Genomic DNA, 18,349 nt, shown 5'->3' with positions numbered 1-18,349 from the left:
TCATAATAACAAAATAACCACGGCCCTAATTTTGTTCCTTGGGGAACTCCCGATGGAACAGAGCCCCACTCAGAGTAGCAGTTTTCGGCCAGCTTTGTTCTTTGCAAACGGTTACTAAGAAAGTTAAAAATTAATGATCCAATTGATGACACTTTTGGGGATCTCTAAATTTCAGAGTTTGCTGTCGAGAAGACTGTGATCTATAAGGTTACTCAATAAGGCAGTAGTTGTAGAAGATTTAGGTACTGCTCCACACTTGTCAGTATCAAGAACTTTCAAAGCAGCTGGTTTAACAAAGTCACACAAGATAATTTCCTCTGCAACATTGGACAGGCAAGGTGTTAGTGAGATGAGACGCAGATCTTTCTTAAGGTCTTCTACAGGTTGTTTCTTGGGGAGTGGCGTAACATCAGCGCATTTCCATCTGTTAGGTAATTGTTGTTCTTGAAACGACTTGCTGATGATGGTGGTAACAGGTAAGGCGAGAAGGTCTGCATGTTCCTTTAATATCCAGTTCGAGATACCATCTGGACCAGAGGCCTTTGCTAGATTATTAAGGTGTGAAAGTAGTTTGAAGATTCTTTCTTCGGATACCACTGGAAACGTTGAGTTGTCTTCCAGTGGTAAAGATGGTAGTGGGGTGGCGAGGTTGTAATCATCTAAGGGTTCCAAGAAGGCCTTGTTTATAACATTTGCAATGTCGATGGCTGGCAAGCCAACAACCTCGTCCGCCTTGATCTTACTGAGTAAGTCTCCTGTGAGAGTACTCACACCGTTACTCATTCGCTTAACTTCTTTCCACTAGGCTTTGGGGTGTTCGCCTTTTAGCTTTAGAATTTTGGAGTCATAATATTTGCCTTTGCAAGATTTCCTCTCGCGGTTGAGTGCGTTCCTGTAAGATTTGAACGAGTGAAAATTTGCTCCATTCTGGGGATAGGCCTCCTGTCTCTTACGGATAAGAGACTAATTTCGGTGACATCCAAGAAATGTCGGCTGGGATGGTGCGAACTACCTTAAAGGGCATGAGCAAGTCGAGGCCAGTCTGAATTACTTCTTGGAAAACATTCATGAAGTCCTCACACGTTTCGAGGGAGTTAAATAACAGAGGCCAGTCTGTTGCTGACAGGTAACGACCCAAAGCAGCCTTGCAGCTTGGTCTAGAGTCTCGTCTATAAGTGACATTCCTGGTGTTGGACTTTTTTGGCCTTTCCTTCGGTGAGACCATGATGGTGTTGTGGCCGGAAAGTCCAAATGGAGGGAGTGATGATGGAGTTTTATAGTATTTATCAAGGTTCACTTGGTTAATACCAGGTCAAGTATAGAGTCTTTACGCGTTGGAGAGTGGATAATTTGCTTCAAACGGTAATGCTTTTTAATCAGTGTAATGTTCACTCTATTAAAGTCTCCGGCTAGTATAATACCACAATTAGGGAACTTGCATGGACACGGCAAGTTTAAGAGAATGGAATAAACGGTCACCAAAGGAGGCATCGTCAGCACCAGGAGGATGATATACGACAGCTGTGATTACACATGAAAAACCTCTGGGTAGGCGAGCGGGTCTCTGATGTATCCAGAGAATCTCGTGGAGATCACAGCAATTGACTTCTTCGAGGAGTTTGTGATTGTTACAGTTATTCTTAATGTAAACACACACTCCGCCGTGATTGTTGGTAACCCTGTCTTTTCTCAAAGTGGAGAAATCATAAATGTTGACAACACTCTCCGGGATAGATTCTTTGAGCCAGGTTTCAGTGATAAATGTTAAATCAATGCTGTTACGATAGATAAACTACTTCGTCCAATTTTGGAACGAAAGACATAACATTTGCGAGCATCAATGTTGGTACATGTTGCGTTCTTTGTTTTGACTCTGTAATGGTGTTCAATTGAATATTTAATGGGTTTGCAATGGTAGTTGATCTTCAATATGCAATTTTTCGAAGTATGTTTCTTCCCTGGATGGCGAATGGTTTGGATTAGACTGGACTCTGACACTGTTTTCGGCGACGGTGGTCATGATGTTCGTCTTCCGTCCAGCACGGCAACCACGACGTGTAGGTTTGGCGTTGGAGATGCCAAGATCTCAGAGCCTTCGCCACACGTTACGCAAGAGTGGTCCACCATTAGTTGACAGTGAAATGGATCTCAAAATTGATGGAGTGTAGCTCAGGATCATTTTCGAACAATTTACAAGACAGAACTTATAGAAGGAGAGGAAAAGTCAAACTATGAAAAAGCCAAAAACGTCGAATATGATGCGCTAATGCAAGTGCTGCCATAGGGCGCTCATGCGTGCGTACCCAGAAAAGAGAGAAAGTTTTTGTTGTGACTACATGGGAATCATTGCCTCCCTTATAATTATCCCATTTTTCACACTTTTATTTTCGCAGAGATTTCAAAAGACCTCTTTTTAGCCAACGCCTGAAAGGGAGGAATCAAATATAAAATTGATGGCGGTCTCGTCCTGGCCGAAAATTGATATAAATATCCCTTTGTGGGTCTGGCTCAAATTCACTTTCATCCCAAAAGGTACCAATTTAACAAAACTGCCTTCTCATATTTTTCCGGAGGTACTGAGATAACTTTAAAACTAGTCATTTTAGATATTTTAATAACACATTTCACCTTACCAAACCACAGATTTTAACCCTTAAAAAGTACTTCTCCCCTTTTGGTCGAACGCATTTCGCTAATCACCTCATTACTACTAGTAATTAAGAATATAGAGTGAAGATGTCTAAGACTCCTAAAATGTACCTATTTAAATAAAAAGATAGTGATCAATCGCAACATTGTGAAGTCTCGTTTTAGTCTGCTAACCTTTACAATTCGCTGGGTGCCTCCGATATCTCTGGTCCAAGTCGTTTAGCGTTGGTATGGTAAGTGAGATTCTTTCAAAGTATATATTAATCTTAATTTGTTATTCTTACAGCATCTGAGATAATTTGTGCAAGTGGTTGACACGCTGTTTGCTTTACAGCTGTATTACGATTGGACAAACAATGCGATTGCACGCATTACTACCACATGTAGATACATGTAGGTCGAGGCGGGTGATCGAATTTAGTATTCTTTCTTTTTGTTAAAATTCTCTCAGTCGGTAAAGTTCCAAATCCCACAGCGATATTTGGGCGAGGAAAGCACTGGCACCGCTGATAAGACAAGACAAGACAAGACGAGACTTTATTTACTTCAAAAATATAGAGTTTATGTAACCAGCGTATACCGTCAGCCAATCTTGACGGGTATTAGTAATAAATAAATGAACATTATTAGTTGTATTAGTAATAGACAAACACTAAAAATTTGAAGCTAAAAGATTCCATTTCCAATTACAATATTACTATATTATAAGCTGTGCATTAGTTTACAACATTATAAGCTAAAAGATACATTTATCATGTAGTTACAAGTTGAAAACGATAAAAAAGTTAAATTAAACAACACATAATAATCAAGAACAAGAGCAAAGCAAACTGGAAAGTAAAGAGTAGATATGCGGCTGCAAGCGAAGTTTATAGCTGTAAGGTACAACAATTACTTATGTTGAAATTCAATATCAGAGAATGTGCGTCAACATAATAGTCCCCAATCTCAAGTATAATGAGAAGCAGCTTATAATTTTTCTTTTAAATGCTCTTTTGGTGAGCTTACGCCAGGCGGGGTGTAGACAGTTCCATAATCTCGTACCAAACGCAGAGAAAGACAAACCAATATCCAAACCCTAAATTACATTGTAACTTTATTCTTCCTTTGAAGGGATTCATAACGTTTGGTGAATGGCGCGTTTGAATAAAAAGTGTATAAAAAAGTACACCTACAAAAATGTTAGGTGCACCCGTGCTAAAACGTCAGAGGGAGAACTTAAAAGATTGAAAATTATAAAGAGGAATATTACAGCCTTGGCTCTTTTAAAATCATTTGAATGATGAAATTGTATTTAAAAAAAATCTAATAGATAACAATTGGACATTTTAACCACTGCGCTATGAGCGAGTGACTTACAGTTGGTTCTTACAGTGACTCATGTACTTCTCTATAACACCTAATCTTTATAACACCCAACAATTTGGAAACGATAAAGATAAACAATGAGAATGATAAGCAATTGTTTAAAGATAAAGGATGTCCCAGTTCACCAACGTCAACTGGTCGAACCTTTGGGAGACTCGAGGATCGAGGTCTGGAATCTCAATTGATTTCCAAATCTCGTAATTTCTAGCCGATAACTGATTTAAAAATTTCAGCCCCTTCTCAGCGACCAGTAACTTTTGAAGATCTTAGATCTCGGTCATTAGTTAAAAAGCGCGTTATTTCTTAGCTAAGAATCACAATTTTGACCGGTGCCATTTCACAGCAATTAGTTAAACCAGGAGAAGAAGGTGAAACCCCATCGAGTCCATGGTCCACTAGTGACATGGAACACGTTGAAATTTAAAGAAGCCTTGGAAAGGTCTATTTAAACATAGTAAATAGAATTCAAGACTCGAATGTGCTAATATAATCCTCTGTTTGATTAAAGGCGAGTATATCTCATCAGTTATTAAGAGGAGCCAAAGGAAATTAAAATTGACAAGTAACGGCCATAAAATCATTTTGTTCGAAAATAAATTTTGTTTTAGGATCTTTTACACAAAATTCACTGCCAAATCAATGAAGTGTTGTAAACGAAGTTTATTTACCTTACAATAGAAAATTAACGCTTTGTGAAATTAACGTGAATTTTAAAACTACGAGTTAAAAGTAGTCGATCATTTCCTCGTCATTAATTAAGTGGAGCGTTAATTTTCACGACCTTAGTTTAAGTGTGGTTTTCGTCTCAAATTCTCTATGCCATGCCAGGCCAAACTAATAAACAAATTGTAGGGAGGCTTGGAAGAGAACAAGGAAAAAGAACATTATTTTTTCAGGGTAGATATCTCCCGGTATCATCTACTCTGGGAAAAGCGACCGCAGCTGCCTCGCTAAATCCCCGTGTTTAGGAACAATTCCACGAACACTGTTTTCGCATCAAATTTTTCGTTCCCGTTCTCTCGGCAAATTGTGTTCTTTATTTCCCTCATTTTGCCTTAATTAATTTTCTTAAGTGGGAAGTAATTTTCTCTTTAATTTACATTAATGAACGAAATGATATATGAAATAAATCATGTAATGAACAGCGGATATGAAATCAAGTAAAGCTATGATCCTCGCAGTTATGTAACCCACAAATCACCAGCTCCCAACGTCAAGTCCTGAATTTTTCAGGCTTCTCGACGCAATTGCTAAAATTGCGTTCATAACCGCGAGGATCATAGCTCTACTTGATTTCATATCCGCAGCTCATATATGATCCATTTCATGTATCATTTCATCGTTGATTCATTCCTCACAGGAACATTAGAACCCACAAATGACCAGCTCCCAACGTCAGTGGCTTCATAGCTCAGTTGGTTAGAGCATCGCACCGGTATCGCGAGGACATGTTTCAAACCCCGTTGAAGTACTGAATTTTTCAGGCTTCTCTAGGCAATTGCTAAAATTTTATCCATAACTACGAGGATCATAGCTTTGCTTAATTTACGTCAACTTAAGCCGCATTAACTTCGATTTAACACGAGCGTTAATTTCTTCTCATGATATGGTACATTCACGGGTGCGACTGTAACAGTTTTTTGCTATTGCTTGGTTCGAGAATTGTTGCAAAAATGTCAAATTTCACCCGTTTCAACTTATTAATAAACCAGGCGTTTAATAGAAGCTGAACTGCCCTGGAAATCGGCTATCCTCCTCTGCCACATGGAATCTTTTGTTAAAAGCGAATTATACACTTGTTTAAATAGACTTTTATTAACTTCATGCCGCTCATCGATAGGTTTTTTAGTATTGCAGTGGATATTCTATTCACGGGTGTTTTTCTTCTTTCTTTCAGGCAGGTTTAACACGTCTTCAATCTTTTGTTTTGTTGTAGTGGCAAGGAATGTTCTCGTTAAAAAAAATGTGACTTTACTTCGTCCGTTGGTTTAACGTATTTCTGGGGACGTATCGCTGGCGACTTGCTTGTGATACAAAGATGGTGTAGACACGAGAAATCAATTTTTTTCCTCAAGTATGCTACATTTGCACTGATTTTTTTGGCTCTATGTAATTTGCTGTCATTTGTCGTCGCTCAACAGTTGTACCGTGTATTTCTTCGAGTTCGTGACATATTTGTAAATTTGCCTAAATTCCGGATGCAGTAATTAGTCTGTATTTGCTTCGTTATCGCGCCTATTCAATGTACTTAAGTTCTGTTCCCTTCATTTCGTCGCTTCATTAGGTATTAGTCTTTCGTATAAAAGCATTGTATTTCCTTTTGTAAGTCAGTTGCTGTACCAGAAGTTGCCGTACAGATCTTGTAAGTAGTTTATTCCAGTCGTGGTTTTTGCCGTTTCTGAAGGTTAGTTTAAGTATCTTGCTGGTAACTTAACTTTGTATTTCTATCTTTCCTTTCTGTAGTGAATCGTTAAGTCAAAGTACGAATTTTTCAAGCTGTACAGGAGTTTAATTACAGATGGCCATGCCACATTACAAGCCTAGAAATAGGTTTGCAGCTTAATTAAGAATCGCATTTCACTTGCGTTTCTCCACTGAAGAAAGAAAACAGTCAAGTTATCCTATAAATTGACTCATTTGACTCATTACAAATCACTTTCAGTCAGCCCAGTCGTTCATAAGGGTATTTCTTGCGAAGTTATTGGGTGCAGCCCTATTACTACTAGCGAAAGAAAGTGAATAAGATTGTCCTGTCTGACCCAGCCAGTTCCATGGAGTTCTTCTCTTTTGCCTTCAATTTTCAGGGGGGGGTGGGGGGCTCCCATATAAAAGACCCTGTCTTTTGGTGGCATGGCGTGAAATTGTTTTCACCCCCAAGAGATACCAAATTATGGGTTTTAATTAGACAAAATTAAATCTGGTTAATTGTCAAATGTCTCCTGTCATAATTTTTTCCCCGTCCTTTTTATATGGGAGTGCATCCCCACCCCCACCCCGGTTCCATATCCGCTCGCCCTCACCCACTTCCGCCAGGTCTCCGAGAATGGGATTCAACTAGTATTATATATGCTAGAATACACTGTCAGTTAAGGCGTCATACTGTTTTTGTTGGCCGACCTCGCTTGCTTTCGCGAATGCCATACAATCAAAATTTGTTTAAAAAGCGACATGAAAAGCATGCAGTGGAGGTGAGGACAAATATAAGGATATTTTTGTTTACAAGGTAGCGTGGAATAGCTTTGTGCATTTAGAATAGAATCGGTTACTCAGCGCCCTTTGACGTTGTACGGTCGCTGAGGTTTTTCTCTGACCTTCTTTAACTCAGCTATCGATTGGTATATAACCAGTGTATACTGTGTATAATGTAGACTAGGCATTCACTTCCGCCAAAATTGTAGTCTTTACATCTTTTATACGATCTTTCATATACTCATTTGCATTACTTTCGATTCATAATTGGTCTACCAATGGCTGAGCGTTTGCACCAACGTTATACTATAACGCGATAAACATTGGTACTTGGAAAAGTGCTGGAAACTGTTGCCAGCTTCTTTTTAAAACTCTGGAATGTTTGACGTGTAGCTATGAAAAGCTGTATACTAGGAACTCAATTGGGTAAATGCACTAACTGAGGAATCAACAAGAGTGAATTGCTATGTTGGAATTCAACTGATAAGTCAAGGTATAGAAATGTCACGACATATTTGTATTCCAATTTTAAAGCATTGACGCTGAGCTAAAAATCCATAATCATGATTCAGTTCAGACTTCCTTAAATTTCACTCCTAGTTTGCGGGGGAAACGCTTCCACCTGTCTTCACCTGTTCTTCTAATTGTTTCGTCTACAAACTCGTGATCAATAAGCAACTATACATTATACAACAATGCGTTAAATTTATTATTGCTTGGAGGAAGGTGCGAACATTTTCTGTGCATCACGAAAGGTATTTTACGATGCTGCCTAAAATGAAAACAAAATTCTCCTATTAGGACCAAGTAAAGTTTACTGAACATGTACTAAAGATACATTGTGTATAACTGCCATGATCAATTATGTATTCATATCTTTTTCCGCAGTTCAAATATATGATCTTTTATATACTCATCAGAATACTTTCTCACAGTTGGAGAATTTTAGCGTCTTTTGCCAATTTTTTTCTCAAATCTCCTTGTTTCGCAACATGATCGTAACGTTACCTTTATCTCATCCAGCGAGCTCGAGCTCCCCTTCATCTCCCAGACATGTTATTTTGATACGACAAGTATTTACAATCCCCTCCCCCGGCGGCTTGCAGTTTTTCTTGCGCGTCGAAGTCGCCCGATCTCCGAAGGAGGAGGCGATCTCCGCACTGTGAGGAGAGAAAATCAGATTGTTTATTATATTTACATATTTGCTTTCGCTGTCAAAAAATATAGAAATCTAACATAGATATATTTGTTTTAGTTCCTTTTGCATTTTTGAGTCACAGGTTACTGTTCCAGTTCATTAACCGTAACAAGGATAGAATAAAGTACTCACTCACTCACCACTGACGAGTGACCATGAGTCATGGTCACTCGTGGTCACTCGTGGTCACTCGTGGTCACTCGTGGTTACTCGTGGTTACTCGTGGTCACTCGTGGTTACTCATGGTCACTCGTGGTCACCGTGAATACTTTTAGACTCTATCCCGGGATGTTGTGGATCGCAACTGTCACCATAACAAGCCGCAAGCCGGATTTTCAGACCCAAGACGGCGTTAAACGCCGCGTTCTCTAAATTTAAGTAGGGAATTTACGATCTACGACGCGGTCGTCAACGAGAGCGCCACGAAACAACAATATCATTGGTTAAATGAGGAAAAATAATCATGCGGCACGTGCGGCACGCATTTTAGCACAAAGTCGTGCGGTACCCTGCTCAACAACGACGTGAAATCACCAAATTTGAGGACTTTTGATAACGCAAGCTCACAAATGTGAATCTATAATTCTCTATTTTCACTCTTCAACCGCTAGTACCAATTTACTTTTAGGATAATTCGCCCACATTGTACGACGCGAACGAGATGGTCTAACCGCGAGAAACGTACGATAGTGCAAAGTTATATTTTGAGTTGACGTTATCGTTGACGTCGCCGTCGTAGATCGTAAAGTCACTAGTGGTTGGCTTTTGCCGCACTAGGAATAAATTGTTTTGTTTTCGATGGCAAGTAATTTTTAAGTAAAACACGTTGAATCATGTATTTTTGTGGTCATCGAGCCTTAATTTAATGAGCAATCACATTTTCTCTGACTTTAATCCCATTAACAAAAGGATGCCAAATTGCCGCCATATGATGAGCAAAGTCGCAAAAAACGGCAAGCTATGTCGATTAAAAAAAACATCGACAGAAACGAACTTTACTGTAAACATTTTTTTGGGGGCAAAGTCGATAAGTTCATAAAAAGAAACTTTTGCACTTCAGCGAGTTTTCCCATGTAACAATAACTTGTATCACTGTCATTTAAAAGAGGAACTTTTATCCAACGATTGTTTTCGACCAATTGCGAATCAAAACTTGCATGCTCGGTACAAGTTCTAAAAAAGATCATGTAAGATCTCTTTCCATCTATTTTCGATTATGTATAAAAACGTGGTCAGCCAAAATTTACTTAAAAATTGGAACGTGATTTTTACAAAATATAAAGTCTTGTCAACTCGAACTGAACCTCGACGATTCAAATAATTCGCTTTGAATGATAGTCATAGTTTAGTTCTAGCACACGCGACTCTCTGGGACTATAGGCCACTTGCACTAAGAGGTCACGTGACCAATGCTTCCCTTAAACAGTGAGTTGTAATCTTGCTGTTGCCAAAAATTGACAGAACACATAAAAATTATCTTACACGCGAAATTTGAGAGGAAACGCATTTAAGGGAGATATTTTATGGTACTTTGATTTTTCAACAAAGTAGCATGATTTGTCTTGGCCGCCATGTTGGAGGGCATACTCTTGCCCTCCAACATGGCGGCCAAAACTACTCTTTGCTTATATCTTGTTAAATGTTTGATAGTTGAGTTCGGATGTGCCATAAACGTTACCACATCATCTTTTTAAGATTTTCCTTGAAGTTCAAGTGCAAAATTTCTGTCAGAAAGCGGTAATTCATAATTTTAAAAAATCAACTTTTGGTCACGTGACCAGTTACGGACTTTCTCATTTTAAGCAAATGGTGCGGGTTTGAAAAGCCAAATCACTATTATTTTGTTTAAGAGATGACCCACTAATAGTGTTTCGAAGGCAAAATCATGTAACTTTCATTTTCAAAAAAACGATGTCACATGACCTCTTAGTGCAAGTGGCCTATTATGAAAAATACATTTTGTCGATAATTTGACTAGGTTATTCGACGTTTTCCAATCACTTTCACAACTTATTGTCCACGGACTGAAAAAATCGCGGGAAGAAAATTCGAAAACCTAGAGAACACCCTGGGCTAATTACTCCCGCCTGTAAATCAGAAGAAGAGAAGAAACTAAAATTATAAAGAAGAAACTATTTAAATAGCAAAAGTCACCTCTAAGGCTCGGGTGTGCCGCCTATAAGCCAGAGGAAGAGAAGAAACTAAACTTATAAAAAAGAAAACTGCTTAATTAAATAGATAACTTCACCTCCAAGGCTTAGGTGTGCCGCCTGTAAGCCTGAGGAAGAGAAGAAGCTTAAATGATAACGGAAAAAAGTGCTTAATTCCAAAAGTCACCTCTAAGGCTCGGGTGTGCCGCCTATAAGCCAGAGGAAGAGAAGAAACTAAAATGATAAAGTAGAAAACTACTTGAATAGAAAAAGTCACCTCCAAGGCTAAGGTGTGCTGCCTACAAGCCAGATGAAGAAAGGAGACTAAAATGATAAAGAAGAAAACTGCTTAAATAACCCTAACTTTACCTTTAAGGCTCAGGTGTGCCGCTTGTAAGCCTGAAGAAGAGAAGAGGCTAAAACGAGAACGGAAAAAATGCTTAAATAGATAACTTTACCTTTAAGGCTCGGGTGTGCCGCATTTAAGCCTGAGGAAGAGAAGAGGCTTAAATGATAATGGTAAAAAATACGGCAGGTCTTTTCTACGGGTGGCGGGTGGCGGGTGGCGGGTGGCGGGTGACGGGTGCCTGGTGGCGGGTGGCGGGTTGCGGGTTGCGGGTAATGACCAATTCAATTTAATATTGAACTCCATAGCAAGCTCTGTTTTCTTTAAACACTAACAAAACCCTCGGTAGCAATACCTTAAAGTGTCTGCAATAATAGTATAATAAACAAATCTGAAAGGGTTTTACTCACACAACCAGAAATTTTAAACGTACTGTAACATTCCCGGCTGTCTTGAAAACAATTTATGCCATCGCCTTGACAGGCAAGCAAACTTTCAGCTCCAAAAATATTAATTATCTGGCAATATAATTTCCCCGAAAAGCTCTGTAGAAACTCTACTTTTTTTACGTGCAATGATCAAATTGCTCGTTTTCAACCATGCAGGTGCAGACTAAAAATTTATTTTTACACGTGTGTTACACGTTTAAGTAAATATCTGAGAGTGACAAAATAAGTCTGTCAAAATACCACACGTAAGCCGTCCAGCTCAAAATTTTTGGCTGAGGTGTCAAGGAAATACTTTCTTTATTGCAGCCTTTAAAACGTCCGGGATTTTACGAGTTATTTTGAAGGACTCGCCGAAGAGACAGCGACGTGCAGTTGCCGAAATTAAAAAAGAGACTGTAATTAAAGGACATCGGCCTTAAATGTCGGTTTTTAAATTGATACACATCCTTGTTTGATTGTTTACTTTCAGTATTTTTCCAAATCCCGCCCGGATAAGTTTTTGAAGCGGTTGTTTTCACTGCTAGCACTTTCCCTTTAGACGCTTCCGTTGTTTCTCACTGTTTCTTAGATTTGTTTGTATTATTATTGCAGAAATTTCCAGGTGTTGCTATCTATGGTTTTGTTAGTGTTTAAAGAAAATAGAGCTTGCTATAGAGTTGAATATTAAATTGAATTGGTCGTTACCCGCCACCCGCCACCCGACACTCGCCACTCGCCACTCGCCACTCGCCACTCGCCACTCGCCACTAGCCACCCGCAACCCGCCACTCGCCACTCACCACCCGCCACCTGCCACCCGTAGAAAAGACCTATCGAAAAAAAAACTTCAATAGATAACTTCACCTCCAAGGCTCGGGTGTGCCGCCTGTAAGTCAGAAAAAGAGAAGAGACTAAAATGATAAACAAGAAAACTGCTTAAATAGATAACTCGGGTGTCCCGCCTGTAAGCCAGAGAAAGAGAAGAGGCTAAAATGACAACGGAAAAAAGTGCTTAAATAGATAACTTCAGAAAGATAACAGGCTAAATAAAAATAGGTCCGCAATGCGTACATGTGTGGCTTACGAAATTGAGCTGCTTTGATGGGGGAGGTGACAAATTAAAAGGATCTGTTTTGTCATTGAGTTTCTATTAGTAGAGCTAATATCTGATTACGGTTAGTTTTCAATATTGTTCCTCTCAATCAATAAAATAAGATAATTGACATACATCCGTCCTGAAATGCTTATTTTCAAGATGAGGGTTATTGGGTAAAGTTTTATGGAGGTGTCATTTTGACAACAGAGGTTGCGCATGTAACCTGAGGATTTGAGGAACTGAAAAAATGTCAGCATCATGTCCTATAGGCGGCTGATAGATACAGTCATGATTTTGTTTACGTAACCAAGTGGAATTGAGTTCTGAGTTTGTCCAGGGCAAATGTTGTGAAATCAACTCCAGGGAAGCATTTCGTATGAATATTTTTGGCATTTTGTGTACCAGCGCAAGAGCACAAAACTTTGCAGAAGGGCTGGGACATACAGGAAATGATGTAACCTTTGCTAGAAGCCACATTGGGAGCTTGATTTGGTTTGAATGTACGACTAATTTTTGACAATATATGCATGTGAAGTATCATAATGCTAAATTTTCAATAAAAAAACACAGAAAAATTTAGTTGATGGAAGTGGCTATGGGGTGGCAAGTGGAAGAATTTGGGAAAAAAAGATAGATGCATAACAATATCTGAACACAAGCAATATTTTAATAAATCATATGTTGAGTAGTGCTTATTAACATTGCTAATAATTTTTAACCCAATAAGATTAACAATTTTACCTGGAGGTTTTAAGAAAAAGTTCAACAGAATTCAATTTACAGGGAAGTTCATGATGGTATCGTATGACTTTAAATACCAGAATCTTTGAAGTTTTCTTATTATGGACCTTGTAATTTTAAGTCAGTGTGTTTACCAAGTTCAAGCTATATGGAAACATAAAATGAATAGATGAACTTGACATGCAAAGTGCTAATCTACTGTACAAAATGGTCCAAAACAAACATTGTGAGCAAGTGTAGTACACAAATTGGGTAAACCAAAACACTACTTCATTCCATATTTTGTATTGTCCAACAATTTGTTTCAATGTTGGTAAATAAAAGACATTCATGTAAAGCATCATTATTGAAACGCGACAAAGCATCTTTTGTTTTAAGAAAATTGTCATGAGAGCCGATTCTTGATCGGTATTGTTCAACAGAGATTCCCATGTTACTTACTTCTGACGAAATCGTGGGCTAGCAGACTCTTGTCAACTGTGTGTGGATGATTCGTCCAATTCGATTCAACAACAACATTGAGCAATGACAACACAAGCACAGGAGAGTCTCTTTTGCTTTCAAGTAACTTCAGAGCCTTTCAAATACTTTCAGAAATTTTCAGATATTCAAGCAGGTCTGCTGAGCAGATTGAAGCCGTTAAATGTTGGCTTGCGAGAGTCAATAATGACTCGTAAGTTTTCATGTGACGCAACCTGTACCAAAGGTCCAGACCGTGAATTGAAATGTTGCCCTGTGAGAGCACAACTCCTCGCTGTAATCCGAACTTAGAAGACAGGCCGACTGTAGAAAAGCCGGCGTGTAAAATCCAAGCAGCAAAGAAGAACGAATAACTAGATAAAAAACGATCTTCGACAACGCACTGTGTTACACCCACAAAATGGCCGCTTTCTGAAGCTTAGAAGTTTACGTAGCTTAGCCGAGCGTAGACTGAGGCCTGTCTTCGACGATAGTAAACCACGTGACAGCCATTCTGTTCACCGTGACAAATCCAGGAATAAATATCTTGGGCCATGGCATTGAGTGGTTTACACTTCGTGTAAGCCACACAAAAACAGGAAAAAAAACGCTTAAATAGATAACTTCACCTCCAAGGCTCGGGTGTGCCGCTTGTACGCCAGAGGAAGAGAAGAGGCTAAAATGATAACAAAAAAAATGCATGCATAAATAGATAACTTCACCTCCAAGGCTCGGGTGTGCCGCCTGTAAGCCAGAAGAGGCGGAGAGACTAAAATGATAATTGAGAAAACTGCTTAATGATGAAATGATATGTGAAATGGATCATATATGAACTGCGGATATGAATTCAAGCGAAGCTCTGATCCTCGCAGTTGTAAACGCAACTTTTGCAATTGCGTAGAGAAGCCTGAAAAATTCGGGACTTCAACGGGGTTTGAACCCGTTGCAAAGTTGCGTTCACAACTGCGAGGATCAGAGCTTCACTTGAATTCATATCCGCACTCAGCACTCACATATGATCCACTTCATATATCATTTCATTATTTATTCATTCCTCACGGGAACATTAGAACCCACAAATGACCAGCTCCCAACGTCAGTGGCTTCATAGCTCAGTTGGTTAGAGCATTGCACCGGTATTGCGAGGTCACGGGTTCAAACCCCGTTGAAGTCATGAATTTTTCAGGCTTCTCTAGGTAATTGCAAAAGATGCGTTCACAACTGCGAGGATCAGAGCTTCACTTGAAAACTGCTTAAATAGATTACTTTACCTCCAAGGCTTGGGCGTGCCGCCTGTAAGCCAGAGGAAGAGAAGAGACTAAAATGATAAAGAAGAAAACTGCGTAAATAGATAACTTCTCCTCCAAGGCTCGCGTGTGCCGCCTGTAAGCCAGAGGAAGAGAAGAGACTAAAATTATAAAGGAAAAAAAGTGCTTAAGTAGATAAGTTCACCTCTAAGGTTCGGGTGTGCGGCCTGTAAGCCAGAGGAACAGAAAAGTCTAAAATGATAAAGGAAGGAAATGCTTGAATAAAGAACTACTCCTCGAAGGCTGTAAGCTTGAGGAAGAGAAGAGACTAAAATCATAAAGGAAATAAATTTAATGGAGAATTACCATTGGGAAATTGTGGCGGACTCAGTCATCTGGAAGTCCAGCATTTTGTCGGGCTTTCTGCTTACTTGGCGGGCTGTTTGCTTTCAATGGAATATTTGTCGCTTTCAATCGATCCTTAACCTCGACCGGTTGCTCGTTCGCTGTAAACTGGAAGATTTCGTAGATTTCCTCGTTCCCAGCGACTGTTTCAAGAATTTCATAAGCGTTTACATGAGAAAAGTACAAACTTCTGTCACTAGGAGCAAAAAAGTATATAACTTCAAGAATATAAACTTACGGCTAGCGCTTTTTCCTCGTCAAATTTCCAGGCGATAAGGCAAAGCCAATGCCAACGTAAGCGAATTCAAAACACTTAGTCTCGATCGTGGACATCTTTTATATTCAGCCGCTTGATCGCGCTCGGGAAGACTGTGAAACTAACATTTCCTTAATGAGTATTGCTAACTATCTGTCCAATTTTGTTCTGCTTCTTTTTTCCTGTGATAAACTACTCAATGTGGCTGGCTCACAAGTTGAAGATGCACAAAAGTGAAGTGATCAATGTGCTTTTTTAAACAGGAAGTTACTGTAGTTTACCGGCAATAATGATAACGATGATGATGATAGTCATGCTGACCTTGCTGTTATGTCAGAAAATGTCGATAACACATTGCTGAAAAGTTGTTAGATTACGAAAATTGAGCGCAACTGAAACTTGTCATGAAAGGCTAGTCAGTGACTATTGCAAAATCACTCAGACATAAAAATATTTAGCTCAAATTTGAAGGATCGCTTGTCAATCCAATAACAGAAATTTCTTTGAAAACTACAGACTTGTGATAATTTGTAGGCTAGTATGTGGAAGATAATGTCCCTATGAAAATTCACCTGAAAAGACTCAGTAGCCATTGTAAACAAGAGGGAAATAGTAGGAATGGTGTGTTTTGTTCTTTACTGTTGGGTGCATGAAAATCATTTTCTCTGGAAGGTCTTTGTTTTCTATGTTTGTGATCTTCGTTTTTGATGATTTCATTTTCAACATTCCATCTTGTGATAACAGGCCTGGTGTTTTGATCCAATCTGTTTTTTGTGTTGCTCTTACAATAGTTCCTCCTGTAGCTGATATCCTCAAATGTGTTACTTTGATATATTAAGTGAGGCTTTTTTATAAACACATGAAACAATTTTCTAATTTGCAGTTGGGACTGTGCACAAAAAACAGCAACAGTTTTAAAAATGACAAATCATTCTAGTTTTTTTTTTCAGTTGACGTTGATAAGCAATACAAGGAAACCACAGCCATGTACAAGAAGTAAAATGTTGTTTTCGAAATTGAACTTGAATAATTTATTGAAAGTCTGCCTTTTTAAGTCAACATGATCGTGACTTCTTGTTACCTGAGTAGAAACACTATTGGCTGTATACTGCCATTTTGAAGACATATACGTGAGATTTTTGTTCTAGCAGTTTGCCCAACACCCGAGGGAGGGGTGTAATTGGTTGGTTTTCAGCAGCTGTGATTGGGGCATTTCGATCCCCGCTGTTTCGGTGTATTGTTCCTTCGGTCCGCTGTCGTACGGTTCTCCTGTTGTTGTGTTTCTTGATCGTGGGCATCCATGCTTTCGGAATTTCTATTCGACCATCCCTGTTGATGTTGTTAGGGTAAAGTCTTATGTGAATTGCCTCTTTGACCCTGCGTGTGTACCAATGAGGATCACGATCAATAAACTTTACTTCGTTCCAAAGCGGGTTGCGTCCGCTAATGTTTGCGTGTTTGGAAACGGCGGAGGTCTGGGTAGGGGCAAGTCGGATGTTTCGCTCACGTTCTATGATTCTATCTTGCATAGGTCTTCCAGTCTCGCCGAGAAGAAGGAAAGCAGAATCCACAGCACAGAGTATAACAGCCGCTTTCTCGACAAACGACGCCAATAGGTTAATAGAACAGATCAAGACCAACACCCAACGAGTTTGACACCACCAAAGACTACCTCACCAATTGGTATGTTGACAAAGCTAACTGGGTTATTAATTTATCTTCTAGGTCCCTCGACGATGCCGAGATAGCCCTGCTGAAGAAAGGACTGAACTTTGCCGTAACTCCTGCGTACGTTGCTGCCACGGAGATTATCGCCAACGTCGAATCAGCCACCAGACAACTCGACTCCGAACAAGCAGACACTGTCAGGAGAGCGTTAATAATATCCTTCAACAGGCAGAACTACCAGAGCCCAACATCACGAAGGAAATGCAAGACGCCCTTAAACGCTTAAAAGAGGACGAGTCCATCGGACAAAGGGCGCGCCAGCGTAGTCATGGATACCGACACTTACCATACTAAGATGTCTACCCTTATCGAGAACGGACCGTATCAGCTGCTCTACAAAGACCCGACAGAAATCGAAAGAGGAAATTTGCTAACTTTGTGCTAAAGGTATCAGAAACAAAGATGAAATAAAACGAAAGCTTTTTTTAAATCTCGAGTCGCCGCTTGGAAAGGAGATCTCCAGTGGTATTTTCTGGACCACACTTGTGCCGTGATTTGTGCTGATAGAAACGAAAGACTAATATATTCGAAAGATTAGCAAGTAAGGGAAAGCTTCGAATCGTCAAGAAAGTCAATTGATTTCACTCATAAAAGATCAGGTACGCTTCAGGTGTAGGAGACGTACTAGACCGGGATTAAAGGCCGGTACACACGAGGGAGCTTGCTCCCGCAGCACGCTCCTGCAACACGCTCCCGGAGCAAAGCTCCCTCGTCTGCACCAACGATTTCTACTGAAAAAATATGTTGCGCAGCAAAACTTTTGCTCCCTAGTTTTGCTCCCTCATATCAAACTGGTTTGATATGAGGGAGCAAGCTCCAGGGCAAATCTGTTGCACGCGTCTGTTTCAGGAGCAAGCTCCCTCGTGTGTACTGAAATTTGCTTGCCGTGACATGACGTGTCTCCAGTTGGCCAATCAAATTGGCTTATTTTTTTCTTCCACAACAGTTCCCATGCCCCAATCGGGTTGTTTCATCATTCAGCTCCCCCGTCGTGTCCTTCGTGTGTACTGGTTGGGGTACTTACCCGGGAGCATGTGTCGGGAGCGTGTTTCAGGAGCAAGCTCCCTCGTGTGTGCCGGCCTTAAAAGA

At 39.8% G+C, this 18,349-nt stretch overlaps 1 protein-coding gene, 1 long non-coding RNA gene and 1 other non-coding gene across 4 annotated transcripts; 1 reads left to right on the top strand and 2 right to left on the bottom strand.

The window, feature by feature from the left end:
* Positions 1–171: 171 nt before the first annotated feature.
* Positions 172–783, bottom strand: LOC137996191 (uncharacterized). The gene has a single exon (XM_068841613.1). The coding sequence runs from the start codon at positions 781–783 to the stop codon at positions 172–174; it is 612 nt and encodes a 203-aa protein (XP_068697714.1).
* Positions 784–8,220: 7,437 nt separating this feature from the next.
* On the bottom strand, positions 8,221–14,200 carry LOC137997863 (uncharacterized). 2 transcript variants are annotated; one of them, XR_011122614.1, is made up of 3 exons: positions 13,607–14,200; positions 10,924–10,970; positions 8,221–8,366 (listed from the first exon to the last, which is right to left on the bottom strand). It is a non-coding gene; the product is annotated as an uncharacterized lncRNA (long non-coding RNA). The 2 variants fall into 2 exon arrangements; XR_011122613.1 differs by lacking the exon at positions 13,607–14,200 and adding an exon at positions 11,334–11,404.
* A 525-nt stretch (positions 14,201–14,725) lies between these two features.
* On the top strand, positions 14,726–14,798 carry Trnat-ggu (transfer RNA threonine (anticodon GGU)). Its single transcript has one exon. It is a non-coding gene; the product is annotated as a tRNA-Thr (tRNA).
* The last annotated feature ends 3,551 nt before the right edge of the window (positions 14,799–18,349 follow it).

This window comes from Montipora foliosa, chromosome 3, assembly GCF_036669935.1.
Source record: "Montipora foliosa isolate CH-2021 chromosome 3, ASM3666993v2, whole genome shotgun sequence".
Classification (NCBI taxonomy): Eukaryota; Metazoa; Cnidaria; class Anthozoa; order Scleractinia; family Acroporidae; genus Montipora; species Montipora foliosa.
The sequence above is the reverse complement of the archived record's forward strand: the minus strand, read 5'-3'. Positions and strand labels throughout refer to the sequence as shown.

Bases quoted from the DNA above. Each gene is read 5' to 3' on its own strand.
- LOC137996191 (XM_068841613.1), bottom strand. From the start codon at position 783: ATGAGTAACGGTGTGAGTACTCTCACAGGAGACTTACTCAGTAAGATC.